General features: G+C 41.7%; 1 protein-coding gene across 1 annotated transcript in view; it reads left to right on the top strand.

Annotated features, from left to right (window-relative positions):
• The window catches only part of CPS1 (carbamoyl-phosphate synthase 1, mitochondrial), a 94,976-nt gene that overhangs the window by 61,565 nt on the left and 10,364 nt on the right, over nt 1–23,047 (top strand). Inside the window, exons 25-33 of the mRNA XM_010295844.1 lie at nt 2,209–2,390; nt 8,304–8,498; nt 9,046–9,113; nt 11,395–11,470; nt 14,922–14,999; nt 16,024–16,131; nt 17,339–17,428; nt 18,844–19,014; nt 21,697–21,771. Of these exons, the coding sequence (XP_010294146.1) occupies nt 2,209–2,390; nt 8,304–8,498; nt 9,046–9,113; nt 11,395–11,470; nt 14,922–14,999; nt 16,024–16,131; nt 17,339–17,428; nt 18,844–19,014; nt 21,697–21,771 (1,043 nt within the window). The remainder of the gene's footprint in view (nt 1–2,208; nt 2,391–8,303; nt 8,499–9,045; nt 9,114–11,394; nt 11,471–14,921; nt 15,000–16,023; nt 16,132–17,338; nt 17,429–18,843; nt 19,015–21,696; nt 21,772–23,047) is intronic.

The following is a 23,047-nucleotide window of genomic DNA, read 5'->3' as shown; positions in this document are numbered from 1 at the left end:
GAAAGGGCTAAATGATTTGCATGGAAGTTAAACATGTGATGTTACTTTTTCTTTTAAAGATGATTCTTATTTCCTTTTTGAAAACCGAGTTTTAGATTAAAAAAACCCAACGTTATTAATTTTATTTGAAAGTATTTTGGAATATATTACAGGAAAATCTTGCATATGTTGATACTTTTGCAAAGAAAATTATCTGGGGGAAGTGTAAGGTCATTTTAAAAGTCATGCTACATTCTGTATTTAAAAAGAAAATTATCCAGAGAGAGAGAGAGAGGCGGAAGTCTCTTCTTTTGAAGTTTTCTTGTTCTTGTTAACTAATATGCCAAATAGAAACATGACGTGGATCAGTACAGCTGCATATTCTTGAACTTCAGCGCTTGCTGTGATGCACCTTCCATGCACACATAAAGGCCTCTGGCTCAGGGAGAGCCTGAGCTGCGGGGTGCGACCTTTGCTCCGTGGGGCTGTTGCTCAGATATTCAAGGTGATGCTTGCTCTTCACTTGCTGCCAGGAAGGTATCTGCTGTCCTGTGAGGGGGGTTTGGTTGTGTGAAAATCAGCCATGAAGGCAGTATAAGCAAGCTATTCCACCAACTGCGTGGACCAGCAGAGCGGTCTGTAAATTTTAAGGTGTGCATGTAGATTTAACACGATTGAAACCTGAAAGTGAGTTCAAAAACATGCCTGTATTGGTGTAGCAATTGTCTTCTGAGGAGCAGTGTCTGGTTATGTTACAACAGTCATTGCTAGTATTACTAACTATTTGCTGTCTTCCCTTTTCCCACTGCTTGGATGTGACCATTACTGGATGTGGCTGCAATATACTCATAAGTGTTCAGCTGTCTTCCCAGGTTGTATTTAAAGCAGTCAGCTGGGGGCCCCGGATGATCATTGTGTCCCAGCCTCGCGGTTTCTTACGTGTGTAAGAATACCTGAATAACGGATGTGGAATACAAAAAGTGAACTAGCATCTGGTGACACTTCTGGGAAACATCCAGTTTCAGATTTGATTTCCCTCTCTTTTCTCTGGGGCTTTAGTGAGGCCTAGGTATGTTTTGAGGTTCCTGTTTGACGGAAGTAGGGAAATAAATTGTGTGCCTGTCGGTGAGAGACCTGTGACAGCCATCTGTTTGTGACTAGGTGGTGGAGGCAACAATTAAGCACAGCCTGAATTTCCAATGTATCTTGTCATACAATTATATATAAAAATAATTATGTCAGTGGTTAATAATCATGTAATGACTGTGAACATACCATGATGAGGCCAAGGTTTTCTTGTAGACTGTAAGCATAACCATTTAATGATGTTTTTAAATGTGCATCATTCTCTGTTTATGGTACCCCTCCGAGATGTTTGAGCATAGACATTTACGGGACGGTAGCTGTTAGCACAAATCTGGACTCCGGCATTGCCTGAAGCCTGGAGCATTGCTCAAGTCCTACAACTTGCACAAGACCAAGCGCCAAGTCTTGGTGCTCACCTGCGCACCAGGTGACTCCCTCTCTGCCTCTTTCCTGTAGACGTGGCCACAGTGCTTACTCAGGGTTCAGGACGGTAGGACATGCTTGCCCCACAGTGTTGCCATAGTCACTGTGGCCTTTAAACCAAGATAAAAGGATCACAGAGTGCCTCTAAAAGTGTTGTTCTACCTATTTGCCTTATCTAGAGCCAGTGCACAGTAAGGTCAAACCCACTGAGTTGTAATTTTTCTGTTGTTAGGTTAGCTATACTCTGCTCTTCTGGAAGGTAAAAAATACTTGTCTTCTGTTTTTCAAACCACATCTGTACAAATGCTTCGTGTTTCCTGGAGTGAGCAGCTCTGTCTTATAATAGTGGGCACTCAATTTGGTCACCTCTAAGCTTCTGCCGCTTCAGTTTTTCTCAAAGTGTGTTGGTTGGGCGGCAGTAGTAGCTGGATGGGCAGCAAGGGCAGACATGAGTGTTCATCAGTGCAGGATGACAGACATGTTACAGAGGCCTGTCACTCATGAGTAGCTGAGCGAACTTACCTGTTGTGCTGGACGCTCACTTTTGTGGATGATTAGTTTCCATGGGAGGACAATTAGGTTTCTTGCTCTGAGCTGACAGGAGGCAATGCTGGGTTTTGTTTTTCTTTTTCTTTTTTACGCTTGAGTGCTGAGAACGTCTGTTTATGTTTTCTTCTCTGCATCCTTCCTTTCCTTGCCCACTTTTCTGTCTCCTGGCAGGCAGCAGCGTGGAGTTTGATTGGTGTGCTGTCTCCAGTATCCGCACGCTGCGTCAGCTTGGCAACAAGACCGTCGTAGTGAATTGCAACCCAGAGACGGTGAGCACAGATTTTGATGAGTGTGACAGATTGTACTTTGAGGAGCTGTCATTGGAAAGGATCCTGGACATCTACCAATATGAGGTAAAGAAAAGCTGAAGCGCAATAAAAAGCCTTGAAGCAACCCAAACTTTTCAAAATTCATGTCACTAGCTTGCTTTGGCAGAGCAGCTGGGGGTGAGCAGGGAGAACTTGCTAGCAAAAGCTGTTTGGTTTGGATCCCTATGTTGCATTTTACACATCGTTGATGTTCCTAGCAGACTGCTCAATAATGAATGCCAAATAAATATTAAATTATTTTGCAAGATGCCATATTGTGCAATATTTACAAGCAGATTTAATTTGCTGCACAGTCATTTATCGCACAAATTGTTCTGCCCTTGTGGTGCTGAGCTTTAGCACATAAGCATATCCTTGACTTTAAGCACAAGTACTCCCCCTGAAGCAGTAGAACAAGTTATGTGCATAATGCTAATGTGTGTTCAAGAACTTGCAGTCTTGGCCTTGCAACACAGTAGCACGGTGGTGGATGTGGTCCAGCATGCAGGCAGGCAGCTCAGGAAGGGGCGTAGGAATTGCCATGAAACCAAAACATGTTCCAGCTCCTCATCCAGACATTGCACTTGTCTATTAAGAGTTTTCAAGTGTTCAGAAGTGCTGATACTAAGAGACGGAGAAGAGTCCCAGGCAGATTTGGTAATGGGAGGATATCTAATGTAAACAGCTGGTCCCGATATGGAAAATGTTCATTTCTAGCTGGTAACACACTCATCTTGGATTTGTGGCTGAGGCTTTCAAAGGTGCTTACAGGAACTTCATCTCTCTTGAAATTCAGTGTGAGCTGGCTGTGTAACTTGCTGAAGCAACTTTGCAGAACTCAGGTCATGTTAAACTTAATGATTTTTTTCCTCAGCTCTTTTTCCCAGTATATGACAATTTGAGCTCGTCTCCTTTGTGAACGGGTGCAAGTTTCTAAAATGGTTTTATAATCTGGCTATGTTTCGATCATTGTCAAATTTGGAACCAAACAAAAGCACATCGGAACTCAAGTCCCGGTCTCTAGGCTCTCTTCTTAAACCATTGGAAAAATACTGTCTAGGACCATTTTTAGATTGCATGTTCATACTGTCCTATTTGTACATGTTGTTTTACCTCTTCTTTAAATTTGCATAAAAACAGAGGCTGTTACCGGGAAACATAGATTTAGGACAGGCCAAAAGTCTGGTGGCTCTCTGGAGTCTTAAAGGCTGATTTTTTAATGCTTTAGGATTATCCATGAGACTCAGCTCTGTAAAGACTGAACTCTTGTTTACTTAAGCAAAACTGAACTTCTGAACTTGGGGCATGGAAAAATATGGTGTCACAGTACACCAGACAAATAACACTGATGAAACACAGCACCTAATTACTGCAGGATCAAAGAGAAGGTAGAGATGGGTGATGAGGGAGCAACTATTCATTTAAACGCATACTGCTAATAATTAGCAAGTTGGGGAAGAAAACTATGTGAAAAGAATAACGCATACATATTGAAGCTTGCATTATCCTGCTTGTCACAGCAGGGCTTGGCAAGTTTGAAGACATGATTCTCAGTCCATAGGCTGATCTTGCTTACCATGGGAGGCATTGCAGATCTCAAGGTTGAATAGCAGCATCCTGTGGTACCCAGAGCTGAAAGGAGAGGACACTGTGATGGCAATTTCCCCAGCTAAGCCAGCCATGCTCATCAGCTGGACTGTGCTTATGCATCTGGGCATGCTTTTAGCCTGCCCTGCTTGTAAAGTAAACCAAAAAGTGATCTTGAGAGGAGAGAGGTCAGGGAGGAGATAGCAGGAGCTGAGGTGGTGGGAATAAAAAGGGGCAGAAGAGAGATTATTGGGAGTTTGCAGAGGATTCTCCTACTCTGACTTGGGTATGAAAACAACTAATTTGACGTTTGCTCTGGAGGTGTTAAAGCCATCAGGGTCTGAGCTGAAACATCCAAAGTTACGGTTGGGCTGTCTAATAAAACCCAAGATGAATAATAAATACTCATCTGTTTTAGAACACTTCTCTTAGGTAGTGACAAAAGGGAATGCTATCATTATGCCTAATTTGCAAGTAAGGAAATCGAGTCTCTGAGGAGTAGAGAGACTGCACAGTGTTGTGCAAAATGACGCAGGCAGACCTGGGGACAGACTCCAGACCTCCAGCAGAGTGTAGTCTAAAACATAGTATATGCTATATGTCATTTTTTTTCAAATGAGTGAGCCAAATGCTAATATCCTGTTAACAGAATACTTCCTCAGGCAAATGCAGTTGGAAATCAGTCCCTAAGGAAATGATCAAGTTAAAAATTCAGGATCTGATTCTGAGATCCCTCACCAATCCTGCAGATAACCATCTCTCCCAGCTTCATATACAAAGCATGAATATTGCCATGATTTCAGACCGATCTCCGCCTCATTAGCCTCCTCCAGTGTTCCAATGTACAATGAACAGTGGCAAATACTGTGAAAAAGTCCTGGACCATTGGCAAACCGTAGGTAAAACCGTCAGCAAACAATGGACACAACCCTTTGCCCTCAGCAGAGATAATATATCAAGTCCCTGAACGTTGTTAGGATTAGCAGCAAACCTTGGGCAACTATCAAGCTCAAATAAGTAGGTGCACTGACTTGTCCCAGTTTTTATGATTAGGCAAATTAAGCTACCTTGAGGAGCGAGGTTACCAGTGAGACTGAAGGGACAGGAACCTGCCTCCCAAGAGCTGCTCACAGCTTTGCGCGGTCCTATCCCAGGAACATACTCAGGTGTCCCTCCTCTTTCTCTCCCTTGTGTCCCCTTTTACCTCTCCCTCTCCAGTCGACATTCAAAGCTGCTCTGACTCACCAGAGAGTGAGCTCTGCACAACAGAGCTGTGCTTTGGAGGGAAGTTTAATTTACTGTGAATGTACAAAGTTAGGTGGTAGTCTATGAGGACAATAATTTAAGAAAAATAAAATTCCTTCCCTCAGATTTATTGGCTTTTTGTTTTCAGAGAAGATGTTCCCTTTTTATTTTAATATCTATCTGCTTGAGGGCCTCTTCTGATTCTTTTTCAGTTTCTAGGATCGTTCTGAAACAATTCGTAAAACTAAAGGAGGCTCTTAGGTACAATTTTAATGGTCTAATTTGTTTTCAAACTCAGGAAAAAAGAAAACCCAACTCTATTACTAATGACATAAAAGCAAGGTAGTAATAAAAAGAGGAATTTTTGTTATAAAGGGGAAAATAATTCTCTCTAGGCTTCTTTCCCTCGATTATGTATAGTGTGTATTTTAAAGATATCTAATGGCGAGGATGTTATTAATTTTCTTTATAATTAAAATATGGCTGATGACAAAGTGATATGCAGTGGAGTCCATTCCTATCTGCTCACATTTCTCAGTGGAGCAGTCCTGTTCCCTAGCGGGGCAGTGGGCTGCTCTTCGGGCGAGAGTGTGCTTTTGAAAATAACAGCTGAATTTTAAAGGAAGAAGTAAGCAGCAGATGGGTCTCAATTTACGGTTCTTTTTGAGTAAAAATTAGTATATGATTCTTTGCTGTCTGCTTGAATAAGCCATCTCCTCTGTCTCTGTGGGGCTGGAGTCCCTAACGCCATCCCAACTTTGATGTAGGCAGTATTTGGATTTTAGGGGCTCAGTGACTAGAATTGTTTTACAGGAAGAAATAAGCAGCAGCTGAAGAGAAGCTGTTAGCTGGGACATTCGCATTTCAAGTATGTTGAGGATAGATTAAGATGTTGGTTGACCTTGGCAGCAAAACTAGGTTGACTTGCTGTCAAACAGGAACCATTCCAAGCTTGCAGGAAGGGGTTTGCTTATTCACTGCCTGGTTCTTGTCCATGTGGGATGATAAGGGGCCCAGGGACTAGAGATAAGTACGGTATTTTGGATGGGTCTGGAAGCAGTATGGAACAGATTTTTCTTCCGAGTTGGAGATGGTGAGCTCCAGTGTCATGAGACAACCCTGTGTGGGCACAAAACAGCCTCTGTCCTTGCTCCACCCTCTACCAATGAGGCATTTTTCACTCCCTGTCCTAAGCTGTTTCAGATGGTTGCTGTTGGCTGGCAGCAGCATGTCATGCCATAAGTGACTGCCTGATGAAAAGGAAAAAAGTATCTCCAGCACTGTATATTAGCATGTTAAGCAAATAATAATCTTGCAGACCTTGGGATAATAAGTGCTGCTTACACGCAGACTTTTTTAGTGGATTTTTATTATGGTAGGAAATTAATCCCATTAAAGTTGATCAGGGTTTGTACTAACATTTATCATCTGCTTTTTCTCAGTCACCTCTAGTCCATCCTGCTCTTAACTTACAGATCTGCCACTCTCAATCCCCTTAAATCCCTCATTAAGAAGTTCCTCTTCCAGGAAGGCCAGTGGGCCTAACCTTCTTCGGGAAAAACACACTTGTTAATTAAAAGAACATTGATACTCTAAAAGACAGAGCCAAACCATGGATCACTTGATTTATGTTTCTCGTTTGTTAGGGGTGGGTAAAACTGTTTAAAACACATTTGGTTCAAAAGAGCCCTTCACTGCAGCTGTACTATGGGCCTGATGCTCCTTTGAGCAAAGTTTCACCACCTTTAATTTGGAAGTAAAGTGCCCATTATTTAATTACCCTCAATTATTACACAATATTCATGTCATCATAATTGTTGCAGGTACTCCAAGGCCTTTTTTTACTATTGAAAGTTTTCATACCAGACTAGATTGTACTTGAAAGCATTATCATGTAAAAAAAATGCCCATATTTGCACCTGAAGAAGGATGTGCATTTGCAAGCAACCTTACGTGTCTCTTGTTATTTACCATTTATTATTTCCTCACTTAAAATATCGTGGTCACCTAGTGACAAGCATGAAATGTGCTATTGTGGCTGGAGGATTCTGTGCCACCTGTCCTGCCTCATTCGCTTCCGGAATTGAAGTGCTCGCAAATAATCCGCTTAGAAATCAGCATATATGAGAGTTTGGCTGAAATACTTATCACTGTTGAGTGTGCTACCAGAAATGAGGTGCTAGTAAGTAATAACGAGGGTAAATTAAAATAAAGAGCTCAGTGTATCCAGAGTAATTCACACCGCTGTCTGAGGGATTGGGCTCTGTTGAACTAGACTCTGCTTTGCTTTGTACAGGCCAGCAAGGGGTCAGCAGTGAGCGCTCCTTAAAAGCTGGCTTCTGCCCTAGAAAAGGATATTTTCTTAGAAAATAAGGGTGCTGGCAGAAAAAAAAAAATTCCAGTTGTTTCCCATTGCCTCTCTGTGGGAGGTTACTTGCAACTCTAGTAAAAAAGAGTTTGTGTAAATGTCTGCTACTCTGGCAGTCCCTGACCGTGGGAGAGACTGTTTTCTTGGAATAGCTGGACTGAGAAAGAAAGGGGACCTCGAACATGTTGTTTCTTCATGCTACTGTGTCCAAAGGTTGCAGCAGGGGAGTGGGAGTGGGCTCTGTTGAACTGATAGTCCCCATGTGAACACGTGAGGGAGACCTGACCCCACCGAGTGGAGTTTTGAGTTTTGTTGCGAGGTGTAACGCTTTCGTAGCGCAGTGCCCTTCCTCTGCAAAGCTAGGGACCTCATTGCTTGTCCTCACTGTGAAAGCAGAAGCACCTAAACATGACATGAAAACAAGGTAACAGTCTGTGGATCTAGCAGAAGTTATAAAAGCTTGGCTTGATGTCAAAAGGAATGTGAACGGTGCAGATTTCCTTGGTTTCCTGGGGAATTTGATCTCAAGTTACTGCTGGGTTTTGAGTGATATCAAGGAGGATATTGGTGCTTTGGAGAGGCTACACTCTGAATCACACTTTGCAGCCTGGGTGCCTCTGGATCAGCACAATTATGATCTGGCTTTACTCATAGCAACCTGAAAAGTGATGTATTCTAAATATTGGATTCCTAGTTATAACAGCTCTTAATGTTAAGCTGACTTGGACATGACTGTGCTCCTTTCTGTCTGCCAACAGGGATGCAGTGGTTGCATTATTTCTGTAGGTGGGCAGATTCCCAATAACTTGGCAGTGCCACTGCACCAGAGTGGAGTGAAGATCCTTGGCACAAATCCTTTGCAGATTGACCGGGCAGAAGATCGCTCCATATTCTCAGCTGTTTTGGATGAGCTGCATGTGGCCCAGGCTCCCTGGAAGGCAGTGAGCACACTGGTAAGTTGGGATGCGCATCTGGGAAACAATGAAGCGGCTGGGGGTTGTTATGAGCATCTGCTCAGGGGGGACCGACTTACCAATACGTTTCAAGATTCCAAAGACCTTTGACAGTCTTTTACTGCCGATCTTGAAGAACCTTTTGATCCCTCAAATGCTGTAGCATCACTGGTGGAGGGATGGAAACTGGAGGGGGAGTGTCTTTAAATTACCTTTACACAACATGGGGTATATACCCAGCAAAAGTTAGCACTACTATCAAACTACTCTAATTTATCCTGCTGGCTTTAAAAACTATGCTAGCAGGTGGAGATTGCAAAGGAATAGAGATGTGTCAGCACTGCCCTTTTTTCCTGGTGAAGCTCTATGGACAGGGAAGGTCTGAAGATGACAACTCTGGAACAAGAAGTCATGTATTATGTTCAGCCTAGGTCCCTCCCCTCCAATCGTAACGGCTAGTAAAGTGCAAATGCAGGTAGAGTTGAAATTTTGGTATGACTTGAAAATATTTTCTCATTCACAGCATGTTTTTCCTCCCTTTCTTTAGAGAGATGCTGTTGAATTTGCAAGCTCTGTGAGTTACCCATGTTTGCTGAGGCCTTCCTATGTTCTGAGGTAAGGCTCAACCATCAGAGCTCGTCAAGTTGGGGGTATGAACTACAAAAGCATCTTTGAGACAAGGGAGAGTAATTTCAGGGGACGTGTGGGAAACACTATTCTATTCTAGGTGTGTGTGGCATAAAGCTGCCCATCTTAACAGGTGGGACAACTGCTCAAACCAATAAAGGAAGCCAATGGATCCCTTAGGTCCTTCGGGCACAGATCAAAGGGTAGATCAAAGAACATAATTATTAGAATGTCTGTTTAGCTGCATTACCTTTTTCGTATCTCAAGGCCAAAAACATGAACCACCTGGGATATCCCTTAAGGTTCCTGAGACTACTACCTGTACAATTAAGCCAGAAGAGTGTTTACCACCAGGAAAAACAGAAGGGAACATGCTGAGGCCATTTATTGGGGTTGGCATCTGTTTTTAGAAAATGACAGTGCATCTTTTGAATTCAGGTTCTTATTTGCTAAGCTTCTCTGCTTACAGGCATGTTTTATGTCCCTGTGCTGTGGCAGCTGCTTCCCTTTAATAGACCTTGTACAGAGCCACACGTTTCCAACAGCTAGAGTTTTTGAAGAAGTTACACCAGTGCATACACACCGCAAACTTACACGTTCTGAATGGTCACTCTTCTCTGCGAGGCGTTTCTTCATAGCTGGATGACTGGGCACAGAGGGTCAGCCTGTTGGGCACAGTTTATAAGTGAAAATAAATTGGAGGCAGAACCCTTTTCATATGAAAAAAGACACACATCAAAATGAAGAGGCACAGTATTCATTTTCAGGGAGAAAAAAATCTTTTTATTTAAAAAGAAGAAAAGGAGAAAGTTTTCTTGTATGTTCAACCCTCAAGGAAACAGGCTTTAGAAGAGTCTGCTGAGTGTGACTTTTCTATGCAGTTTCTGAAGCTTGCAGTGGAGTTGCAAAGCAAAGTTAAAAACCAGCACTCAGATCAGGAGGATAAGTTAGAAACTGCTCCTGATGTAATCCTCCAGATTTTTAGGGAACACTTCTTTTATAGCCTATTGTTTCTATCCATGTTAAATTCCGTATAAGCCATTTCTGTTGTATTTGCTAAAGGGTGTTTGGACAGGTTAGGAGGACTTCAGGGAGAAAGGTGAAACTGGAGGATGTAAAACTTGAGGAAATAGAAAGTGAAAAGCCCTAGCACAGCACACTGGCCTCTATTTGCAGAACAACAGCAGGTCCACAGCTAGACTTCTTCATCCTTTGAATAGATACGGCCTTTAATATTTGCCAGTTGCCTTGGAAAACTAAATGCATTTCCCCGCTAGTTACGTACTGTGTGCACCAGCTCACATCCTCAGTGGTGCAACTGACATAGGTCCATGGATTTAATTGAACTCTATTGATTTACATCAGCTGAAGAGGTAGTCTTACATGAGGCAAGTATAATCACCTAGGTACTTGTGTCTGTTTATCTTAGGCTAAAGTGACTGGTTTTGTGGGATAGGTCCTTCCTCCACTTTTCCCCACAGCTTCTGCGGGCTTCCCACCAAAGCAAAGGGGAAACTAAATGTCAACGGTGGAAGTTACCAATGTAACATCTTTTTTAAAACATTCTTGCCTTTAAAAAGGGACCTGAAACACTGACTCTCAACCCATATTCTCCCAGATCCCCCTCTCTGGTATTACTGACAGCTACATTTCAAAGTAGTTTTCGAATACAGTGTCTGTGCCTCCTTTAAGGTCTAAGGAGTTAGGGGAGGGGCAGAGCAAAATGACCAGCAAAGAACAGCCCCTTTTCAGCTGCATTTGCACTGCCGCACCATCACCAGTGACCTGTGCATTGCTCGCGTCATCTGTCACCCATGAGCAACTGGGGTTGTTGTGAATGTGAGCAAAGCACCTGTTTTATCCAGCGCTCACAGATAACCTGCACATATGGTGAAAGTTTAGGTCCTTAGTGGGGTTATCTAGCTGACTAGTCCTCTCTCCCAGCTTAGGGAGAGCTTTAGAGGCTTGGGTCAGAAAGGGAATTTGGTATCGCTGCTAAGGCTACATGACCACAGTTCTTTATTTGATTCCTTGTTGTGTTTCTGGAGGTCACCTGTCTTCTCTAGAAAGTATAATGGAGGTTCATTAGGTACCAGCTCTGCCTTTCTTTCAGTCAAGAGTGCAGCAAGTGGCTTGAGTCAGAAGCTTGCTTGCCTAGTCTGTCCTATAAAGGTAGTTGGCAACCTTGTGCTGTGGTGTCTAACACTGATATCTCCCTCGAAGTCACAAGGGAAGCTGACCTGTTTTCTTTTCTTTGCCATTCTCACAGTGGGTCTGCAATGAATGTAGTATTCACTGAAGAGGAAATGAAGAAGTTCTTAGCAGAAGCCACCAGAGTCTCTCAGGTACCAGTCTTTTCCCTGCTACTGCTTTTTCTTTTTGTGTTTGCTGTATTTGTTTCACCTCTACTGTGTTTTCCATCTCGTCGTTTTTTTCCCTTCCTTGTTTGTGAAGGAGTCAGTGAAATTAGAGTTTGTCCCCTCGGTTTGTTCCCCAGCAGGCAGACCATGAGAGCCTGCGCAAGCATCCTTACTGATACCACTGGGATGCCCACATGGAGTGAGGACAGCAGCTAGCTGCTGTACCCAGGCATCCATTTCTGACCAGTTAATTATATAAACAGCTGTAGGGTAACAGGCTGGGACCCTTCCTACCCCATCCAAGCTTGCTAGTAGCAGGTTATGCCAACCAGCATAGAACTGATAGCATCTTTCACTCAGTTTCTGAACTGTTTTGCCTGGCTTCTTTGAACAACTTACAACTTCATCCTGACCTCTTCTCCTTCACCAGTGACCTTCCCCCCCGCCTGCTTTTAAATGCAGGAACATTAGGAAGATTTTGCTGTGACATTTAACTCCAAATCATGCACTGAGTTCCATTTTCCTCTGATACAAAAGCAGGACTGGTGCCTGCTTACTATTAAGCCAGTGGGATTATTGATCTGCCGAGTATGTAATGCAGAAGATGAAAGTTCTGGTTTCCATTTTAAATGTTTTTCAAAAGTTAGTTTGGGGATTTTTTTGAAGTGTCTTTTTTCTAGCAAAGGGAAGAATTTGGTCTAGCACATTGAGATTTAGAAAAGAAAAATCTGAGCGATTTCCCAAAGACATGAATGCTTCAGAACATAGTAAACGGTTCAAAGCCTAAATTTCTTCTATACCTTCTATCAGTGTTATTGTACAAGGAATGTTTGGAGTGATGAGAATATGGGAGGAGGAGAAAGTTAAACAATTGAGGTTGAATGAAGAACATACAGAATTCGAAGTTTGACCTTTCAACAGTCTCTGATTTGGCCTTGCCTTTTATTCTGTTTTCTTCTGAGGGTTTTTCCCCTTTTTTTGAATGATCACTCTTCAGAACAGTACTGTAACACCATAAATACTACTTCACAGGAATCTTGGAGTTAAAAATAGGTCAAAGAGGATCTCTCTGAAAACACAATTGGCTATGGTTTATGTGAGTAAACACACATTACTGTTTACTCGGGGGATTTCTTAGGTGGTTAAAGCTTGAATAAGAAAAAAACCCATGTAGTTTTTAAGTGTATGAGGCAAATGATAGAAGTTTAGCATTTCACCAGGAAAAGATGGAATGAAATGGAGATACTTTGCAAAGTAATAATATCCTGAAGGATAGGTTAGTATGGAGGCAAGCAGACCACTTATTACCATCTTTGAACAGCTTTAAAGGCATTTTTTGAAAGCTGGAGAGTACCACTGTTTCTTCCATCAGAAGGAATTAATAACTAATTTTCAGAACATTACAGGGTCAACCTGTGGCAGAAACCAGATTCCCAGCAATGCTCAACCTCACAAAACACTTAGCTTCTTTCTGTACTTAAGGTGAAGTATCCTGCCTTGTGTTTCCCCATGCTCTCACGGAAGCAGACCAGGCAGCAGCCCTAAGCCGTGTTCAGTGGGACAGGTTACTTTCTCATGCCACTGGATGGCTTTATGATGGTAGATGGAGGCTGAAGCCCAAGAAAGTGACCCTTGGTCAGCTTAGCTTATCACAGCTTGATTGAATTGCACTAGGCAATGTTCCTCTTCATTGCTGAGACGTCTCATCCCTGGTACAGGAGGCACTGCTGGGAGTTGAAGTTGTAGAATCTTCGTAATATGTGATGTATTTCTGGGGAAAAGAGTGCATGTTCCCATGGGATCCTTGTGATGTCCAGTTCTGTTAAACAAATAAGGCACTGATGCGTGCTGCAGACATGACCAGTTGCACACCATGAGTCTTTCGATGCTCTGGCCCTGATCCTGAAGAGACTTGCACTAAGATTTACCTGCTAAATTTGTGCTAGTGTAGTCAGTCTGCTAAGGGAAGAGTTCTTTCTTCATCCAGTAATTTTATACTGACAAAAGCCATAGTATAGTGGAAGCTGAACTAGCAAAAAGCAACCCAGAACAAAAGTACTGTATTCTGCTTCTAAATTTAGGAGGTTTTTTTTCATCTCATCAAGCCTTTATGACCTGTGAGTGGTTCCACAGAAGCTAGCAGTATTAATTGTGAGCATACAACTGAACAGGAGCATCTCTGTGGGACAGGTTTCATTTTCCTCGTTACAAAGCCTTGCCTAGTTCTGCTCCATCCAACAGAGCATCTCCAGATAAAGTGCCTGACCAGTGTTGTTCTGTTGTTTTAGCTACTTTGCTGTTATGGTGTTACATCATTATGGCATTTATGTTGTCAATAATGTTCAAAACTTCTTGTGCTAGTTGAGACAGATTGGAATAAACAAGGTTGTATGCACATATAAAATTTAGTGAAAAACTGCAGCAAGACAGAAAGTTGCAGGACACAAGCCACTAAATTTATGAAACGGTGTAGCCTGTGGCATTGTCCTTGCCTGTGAATTTACCCTTGCACTGATAAATGTAAGGAATTGTGTCTTGTAACTTCTGGAGTTGCTTTATATTTTTTCAAAAGGAGCCTTTTGAGCATGCACAGACTGTCATTTATTCCATTTTATTCTCTAATAAATAACAGGCAGTTAATAGTGGATGGGACAGGTAAAATGTTGAGACATAAAGCTGGCCTGGAAGAATGTGGATTAGATTTTTAACTGTCTGTTGGAGCAGGTGGCTGGAAGAAAAAAGCATTAGAGAAGCATGGGAAGTGTGTGCTAGCATCCCAGAGATAAGTGGGAAGAAGAGGAAGGAAAACAATGTATGCCAGGGAATGTATTGAGAGTCAAGGACAGGTTGCTCCTGGCCAGCTATAATTAGTGGCAACTTCTCCCTGGGAGACTTAGGAAACCAGGCAGAGACATGAGAAAGGAATGGATCTGTTGCCTAAGATACATGACTTAAAAATAGCAAACAGCCACTACACAAAGTCATCAAGTATGCCAAGAATCAATTACTCAGTGAAGCAGTATGCCCAGTGAGGTGACTGGGAGACTCAGAGGAAGGAAGAATTCAGGATCTTGGAGGTAAAGAACATCTTTGGGAGACAGGATCAGAGGTTGCTGAATACATGCACGTGTCCCACTATCTTCTTTCTACGATGGTCTCGCCTAACAGCTCTGTGGTTTTTACCCAGATTTCACTGTCATGGTGACATTATGGAGGACCCAAGCTAAAGCATCAGTGGCTTTGGGGAAATCATGCTAAGTTTCCCTCCATTATTTCTTTGCGAAGTTTACTTATCTGTGGAAATAAAAATATTAATAGATTGGCCGTGTGAGATTCTGCTTCCAAAGCTTTTCCAGTGATGAATAGTCAAGTGCTTGCATGGTCCCCAAATACTCTCAAATAAAAACTTTCTTCTTTTGTCTTGTCTTGATGACAGGATCACCCTGTGGTACTCACTAAATTTATTGAAGATGCCCGTGAGGTGGAAATGGATGCTGTAGCAAAGGCAGGAAGAGTAAGAACTTTGCTTTTCTTTAATATTAAACTTATTTTTCAGGATTGGAGATTTGCAAAAATGTGTGGTTTGAATGTGTTACTATACAGCCATGGATTCGTGCTGAGAAGAGTAAAGAAACAAGAAAAGATTAACTAATCTTAGATGCAAAAACATCATGCTTGAAAAGCTCAACCTACCTTATTGTATACATCTAAATAGTTATTTTTTTAAGCACTGTTTAACTGTGTGAATGAATCCTTTAGAATATAATTTTTATTGGATTCGCAAATCACTGGCTTCACAAATTGCTTTCATCAGGATTGTGTCAGCATGTGTTACGATATTACCACAGTTGCTTTATTATTACAACTTCACCTTGCATTTCATTAGTCATCAAAGACAGTTCTCACACAAAAAAAATCACAAACTTCCCATTTAACAGAAGTATTGTGTTTTCAATCTTCATTTTTAACCATCAGACAAGATCACTTTTTTGGTATCAAGGTAGTGCGCCTTCATGCAATTCATTCAGTTCAAATCCTTAGGCCTGAATTTTCTCTGCTTGCTTTTCTACGTGATTAAAACACCACAAAAGAGTTGGGGGGAAAAAATAATATACAAATTGTGTTAGCCCATACTTCTTTCTATTGGGGAATGACAACTTTTTTGTGTTTGTGGTGGAAGAACTTAGAGAGCTGGTCTAACGCCTAATTAGTTTTTACTTTCTGAGTCAATGTGTGTTAGAGAGAGGAAGGAAGCCTTAGGACCTCCAGACTGTCGTAGGTTTTATAATGTCTGCAGTTTGCTTAACCACAGTATGAAAGCCACTAACGTGGTCCCCTTGTTCATATGCTTTGTGTCTGCTTCAGGCCTACTCTCCCCAACATCTTGGGTGATTCCCTTTTTTCCCTCCTATCCTCTTTCGGATACATCTCTGTTCAGGAGATTGTGCCGGGCTGGACTTAGCAAAAGGCATGGAGGTGGGGGGACAGTTGATGACAGAAGGTGAAATGACTAACTGCTTTCTTGTTACTGTATGCAGGTTATCTCACATGCCATTTCAGAGCACGTGGAGGATGCAGGTGTTCACTCTGGAGATGCCACCCTCATGTTACCCACACAGACTATTAGCCAGGGAGCCTTGGAGAAGGTAGGTGTTGCACTAGCACTGAAGACAAAAGAAAAGAAGAGTTTGAATTTGCTTTCCCCCTTTGCTTGGGAGAACTCAATCACCAATGGAGAAATCAAATCACCAGTGTTTTTTAAAGGCCAGTGTGATGTGTGCAAATGTGGAATGTTATTGTACCCCCTACCATTGGCTATACTACACATAGGATCATCTGAACTGCTTCCCATTAATTTAAGCAGCAGAGGTACACACTTTCAGACCCATTGGATTTTTTTGTTTCATTGGCTTAGGACCAGCAACCATAGCCGTAGAGGAGTTTAATCCATATATATGCCGTGGTTCACTTTCCACTTCCTCTCCTCCCACAATCCTTAGATTAGATCAGCTGTAAGACTTTCTAGCTGCCTGCCTTTTCTGGAAAGGATATCAAGGATGAATGAACCTCACCTAAACTTGACTTTTTCCCCTTTCAAGACTAAACATAGTGATACAGTTAGTTGTCAAAATGCATTTTCTAAATGAAATTTACCATGCCCCATGATATCCTCCTGGAAAGGATTTGCTTGGAAACTAATAAGAGCTGTAATGCAATGGTCTGTGCTCCAACTCTGCAAGAATGTCCCAGGCCTTGTTTCTGAAAATAGTCATCTCCTGGAGCAAAGTTATTCAAATGCTTATACTGGAATGGCACATGATTTCTTGACAAACCTAGAAAATAAGACCATGGTGTTTTCTCCCAACTTTTATTTCTGCTGACGCACGTCCCACTGATTTGTGATGGGACAGGCATGTTGGTGAAAGACTCTTGGGACACTTGTAAAATCAGGTAGATAATCTCAAATGGCAAAACATCATTATTCATTATTTCACCAAGAAAGGTATAAAGGCTCCAGTGCGCAGTGTAGGAATCGCTACAGACAGGGTAGGCTTTTATTCTCTCTCTTTCTCCCTCTTCCCCTTGCTTTCTCACACACAGACACAAAGCTGTGTTTTTACTTCTGCCCTGAAATGGAGCTTTGGGCTTTAGATTACCAGGCAAATTAAACATGTTTGCTTCTGAAAGGTAATGCTATTGCCAAAATGGCAATATAGACAAAAAATACGCTAGGGCAGAGAGATGTGACGCTTAAAGGAATCCACATGTGAAGAGATTTATTGCTATGATGCTGTCTATTTTGTGGGACTTATTTATAATATATATACATTTTGACTTTATTTATTTTTGTAGGTAAAAGCTGCTACGAAAAAAATTGCAAATGCCTTTGCCATCTCTGGTCCATTCAACATTCAGTTTTTGGTGCGAGGCAAAGATGTGCTGGTAAGAGCTCTTGTGACTGTTGGAGGAAGTCAGGCTCTGCTCTGGAGAGTTAGGCGCATGGTTCCTGCGCTCCCTGTCATGGAAACTCTGGCAGTAACAGCTGTGAGTTTCTAACCTGCCTTGTCTGATGATGTGTGGCTCACCTGTGCCACCCCTAGCCACGCAGCTCTCCCTGTCTATGTGGGAGGGAGCGTCCTCCCCTGCCTTCGCATTGAGGGTGAAGTGATGAGTCTGGTCGCATTGTCTGTCAGCAATAGCTTTGTTTGTGGGCTGTTATCCTTCCCAAAACTATCAGTTTTGAATATGATGAACAGCACTGGGACCTGCATCTCATCCTGTGAACCAAATATCATTGCTTTTTGATCTCCAATATCCTCTCTCACCTTCAGCTATTTTGATCATTAAAATAAGCCTTCCAAGTCGTTGGAAAGAAAGCAAGACAATTTAATTGTTCAAGTCGTTAATATAAGCCTTTAAGATGGTTATCTAAGATAGCATGGTTCTAGTAGCTATCAGTAACAGAAGTACAGCAGATGTCTGACCTTGTACGGGTAACTGCTGGCTTTCTGTTGGTAATGGAAGAAGGTCAGAGGAATGTGAGCAGAGTATGACTGAGGAAATGGTGGATAGAAAGAAAACCTGACATGGTATAGAGGAGATGCATTGTTGGTGAAAGATCCTGTTTGGGCCATTAGTTGAGAAAAATGTACTTTCTTCACCTTTCTTCTGTTTCACACATAGTTGTTCAGAAACTCCACAGCGGGGCAGAATGGAGTTTTCCTTCTTTCCTTTCCCTCAACTGTGCTTGCCTTTTCTCTGGATAACCCCTCTTTTCCATTCTGTCCTAACTTACATATTCTTGTCCCCCTTCACTCCCCCTTCATTCTCACAGCAATTCTTTTGTGCTGTTGATCTCTGTGGTGCAATTCTCATCAAGATGGAGAACTTCTTTGTTTCTTGCTTGGGTCACTGAATGACTTGTGCACGTAGATGAGGAAAGCTGATATGGATAGCCCAGTCATTCACAAAGTGCCATTACCATGGAAGAAGAACAAGGTGGGCTTCTAAAGTTTGTACTTAATGCCCGTGCACAAGTTTCCGTGCCTCTTGCACATTAACTTAGGGTATAGAACAACATGTTTTCTGATACAAACTCTGGATTACCTTCAGTTCTGATTTGCAAACAATAGAGATGAAACTCAGTTGAAGAACACTGGACTCGTATCTCAGGCTGGCCACTACCCATCCCTCATCGCTGTTTGTAATATTGAACACAATTACTGTGTGTCTTATTTCCGGCAGTCTGAAGAGCATCTCTGCCAAGAGGAGTAAGGACTGATTTCCAGAAACATGAATCAATCTATTTCTTCACTGCACAGTGCCTGACGCTGGTATTTCTCCTTTTTAATCCACAGGTGATAGAGTGCAACTTGCGGGCTTCACGCTCCTTCCCTTTTGTATCGAAGACTCTGGGTGTGGACTTCATTGATGTGGCCACAAAAGTGATGATTGGAAAAGAGGTTAATGAGTTATCCCTCCCCACACTGGAGCATCCCGTTATTCCCTCCAAATATGTTGGGATTAAGGTAAGGTTTCCAAAGAACGCCAAAAAAATACCACAACAGAGCCAGCACCTAGCACATTAATAGGCAATTAGTACTTTAATGCCCAGAGACAACAACTTGCTCATTGGCCAAAGGCCAAATTGACCTTTTGCAGTTTCCGTTAAGATAATGTATGTTGGGAATTTTAGAGAAAAATCAAAGGAAAATTATCCAGTGATTATTAGTAAAATCAGTCTCCCTTTATTTCTTACTTCTGACTTACTCAGAAGCATATTTATGGACTACATAATAAATACGCACTTGCAGAATTGAACACTGAAAGCTATTTCATAATACTTTCTAATATATGTGTGGACATGTATGAATTTGTGTTTTGAGTGCCCCCCCCCTCCAGATTCTATCTTCAGGATTTGGGACATGGGCTGTTGAATGCATGGAATCCCCTTTATATGCACCACCAGTTAAAATGGGGGTGAAAGTCTTGGATCCTTTCATTTCAGTGGGGCCAAGATTTTCTTTTTTGTAATTACAAAGCTTATACAGCACCCAAGGTACCAAAGTGTATTGTAGATATTTTTGAATGCTTAGTGGAAGAAAAAAAATTAATTGAAGTTCCTGATGATAAAAAACCTAATGATAAAAACAGCAGTGCAGAAAATACAATGGATAATGAGAATTATTTATACAGAAACTTTCAAGCTTTAATAGTTTCCATATCAAGTGAAAATTGAGGCAATGGAAAACACCTAATATCTTTCTAATAATAAAAAGTTCAGACGTATTAGAATGCAAGCCACATCTGTGGCCCAAGCTAGTTCAGATTACTGGCAAGCCAGTCAGTCCAGAAGTAGCTTTATATTTTACTTTGATGTCACAGACAGACATTATCGGAAATTCTAATCCTAGACTTTTTTTTTTACTCTTCTTTATTTTTATAAATTTCTATTATTTAGACCTGGGGCTCCTGCATTGTTGTTAGCTAGACTGTCAAGAGTTTTGTCTCTCCTGGGAATGTTGCCTACAGAGTGGAAAACCGAACTATATTCTTGAAAACTTCACTACAAAGCCTTTTATACTGCTTGTGTTCTGTGCAGATTTGTCAAATATAAAAACCTGCTAATACCTTTGGAAATGCTAAACTTTGAAAAATATTCCAATTAAACCTGGTTTTCATTATTCATGCATCATATTTTCTGTCCTCTTATGTTTTTATTGCTAGGAATATTTGCATGGAAATGGGATTTTTTTTTTTCTCCAGCAGTTCTTAAATGCTCTAAAATGAGAATATGAAACTCTTCTTTCTCAACATAGACGCTCTTTTGTGGATTCAGAGTCCCACCGTTTTAGCTTTAGTGACTGAAATATTGTCTTGCCGTATTTACCTGCAGAGTGACACAAGTATCATAGCCTGACCAAGGTTAAATCCTGGGTAGAGTATGACAGACTAAGTTTTAAAAACATTTTATTTGCAGTGTCAGAGTCTGCTCCTGCTGGTGCATTTTCACGTTCATGGCAGACAAAAGTTAGGGAGCTGGTGGAAGGCTTTGTTGCTTGTTACCTTTCAAGACAGTATGTGCATTAAAAATAATCCACCTTGACTGCCATATCTGAGCTTGAGAATGTAGAGTCGGCCACTGCGAAAACTTTCTCTTTACTTATAGGAGAAGCAAAACTGATCTAAAAGTCATGAAGACACATGACATTTATTGAGACACCTTTTGCAATGAATTTCTGCTGTCACATTTCAGTTGGTCATCGTTAGGTGTCATGAAACAGCAGCTGTCCTGTCCACAGTGTTACCCTCAGAGACTTCAAAGAACAGAATTACGTCTTTGGATTTAAAAACAGATTCTTTTTTAAGCATCAAGGATGCTTTCTTTATGCAAATGCCACTAGTAGTTTAGGATGGAGAGAAGCCCTATAGAAAATTGTTCCTTAGCAGAAAATTCTTGATTTGATCCGTGTTTGCCGCATGTGGTCATTCACTCTTTAACAGAGTTTCTTTCCCTCCGCCTCCCTCCCACCTCCCGCTTTTTTTTTTTTCTTTTTTTTCCTTTAAGGACAAATTAGACAAGAGAACTTGGAGACCGCAGTGTCCCGAGTCCTCAGATAATGATGATGATTGGGAATTTTAATATTTTCATGCAAAAAAAAAAAATCAGAGGTGTGTATTCGGGTGGGACAGGGCGAGGGAAAATCTGAAAATAATTTATGAAGTTTCATCTGGTTTACACCAAAAGAGTGTGTTCTTGCGGAATGGTTTGATTCCTGTGAATGAAAAATGTCTGTTGGAGAACAGTTTTCTCAGAAAAACCAGCTGGCTTCAGATAGTCTCTCCTTGTTTCATGAATTAGATACTTCACAGCCTTTCTCTTTTAAAATGTGTCCTAAAAATGATAGTGATAGTGGGCTACCACAGATTAGAAATCTGCCATCAGAACATGAGCAGGATTGCAAGAGTTAGAATGATGATTTATTGGTGAAATACATGTTTATTTGTTCCAGTCCATCAGCAAGACACTGGAGGAACTCATTTGCCAAGTACTCCTTTGCTTATCAGCCTTGACCAGTGCTTTTTGGGGATTAATTCCTGTCTGTCTCTTTCTGTCACTTCCAAGTGTAGCTGGATTTTTTTTCTTTATTTTTAAATGATCCATTACATTTTCATTCTCTTTCTCCTTCCCTCCCTCTTTCTTTCACCAGGCCCCAATGTTTTCCTGGTCCCGGCTGAGAGATGCTGACCCTGTTCTCCGATGTGAAATGGCCTCTACTGGGGAGGTATCTTTTAGATTTGCTGCTTTTTTTTTTTGTTTTATTTTAACTAGCTCACCTTTAAACATCATGACTCTTTGAAAGTGATCTTCTTACTGCCTGAATCATGATGGCATCTGTAGCCTCTTCAGAAAATTGAAAACATCTTTCTTATCTGTAAAAACACATTGTCTTGGAAAACCCAGTTTATTCAGCCACTGGATGTCCCTCTTTACCTGCATGTCAGCTCCCTGAGTTGGACCTGGTTGGTGTGACAGCCTGAAATGAGTTTATCTGAGAGCTGTCTGGTTCTGGGAGGTTCTCGGTGCATCAGTCTGTTTTATGAATCACCTGCTTCTAGACAGACAAGTGTTTACAGCTTTCAGAGTCCCCCATCGACATGCCAGAATAGCAATATCGAGACTCCAGGTCATGAGCATTTGGTCTTGGAATGTGCTAGTTACTTCAAGGCAACAAATATGTGTGGTGATATTTTTGTTGTTGCCTGGTAACCATGAAGGCATTTCCCAAGGTGCAAAAGGTGAGAGAGAGTGAATAAAGTGTGATGGCTGCAGTATTGACTGCCGGTAGGATGAGGGGGAGACTGGGCTACTTTACCCACCCTTTTTATAGGAGGGCTGTGAGGTGATTCTGAAATGTCTCTCTGGTGTATGCATGGCACACTGTAAAGGCACAAAGCTGTTCCTCTTCCTGCGTAGGCTCAGCACTGGCGGGAGCCCTCAACCCTCAAGGGGTACAGGTTTCTGTCTACATCATTTGGAAAGATATTAACTCATCTAGAACAAAGAGGTCTATGAGTTATTGCTGAGCTGTCAATAGCTTCTGTAGCTATACCCAAGCTACCTTTAAACTTGCTTGCTCTGTTACTTCTAGAAAAGAGTTGTGGTAGCAAGAGACTTATTCTGGGCTAGAAAGCCCCCTTGGGAAGTGATTAAATAGTGAAGCAATTAGATTAGGCTGAACTCTGCTCTACCATAGCTAGGCAGGTGGCAAAGCCTGGGCTGCTCCATTTGATATGTGCTTGGCTATGTCTACATGAGCTGTTTTCATTAGGAAAGAATTACTGTTTTAGTATGAAAAAGCACTATACCCAGATACACGGTAAGAACAGCCTTGGGTCTCCTACATCTCTCCAGAATGACTTTATTTTGCTCTTTATAATGTGTGGGAAACAGTATTGCGGAAGATTTCCTTTCAGTGTAGTTAATGCCCAGCAAATAAAAACAGGTGAATTCTGTGACTTCCTTATTTTCAGAACAAAATTGACTACACAGGTTGTCCC

Source organism: Phaethon lepturus, unplaced genomic scaffold (genome assembly GCF_000687285.1).
Source record: "Phaethon lepturus isolate BGI_N335 unplaced genomic scaffold, ASM68728v1 scaffold14791, whole genome shotgun sequence".
Classification (NCBI taxonomy): domain Eukaryota; kingdom Metazoa; phylum Chordata; class Aves; order Phaethontiformes; family Phaethontidae; genus Phaethon; species Phaethon lepturus.
This window is presented reverse-complemented; position numbering and strand designations above follow the sequence as displayed.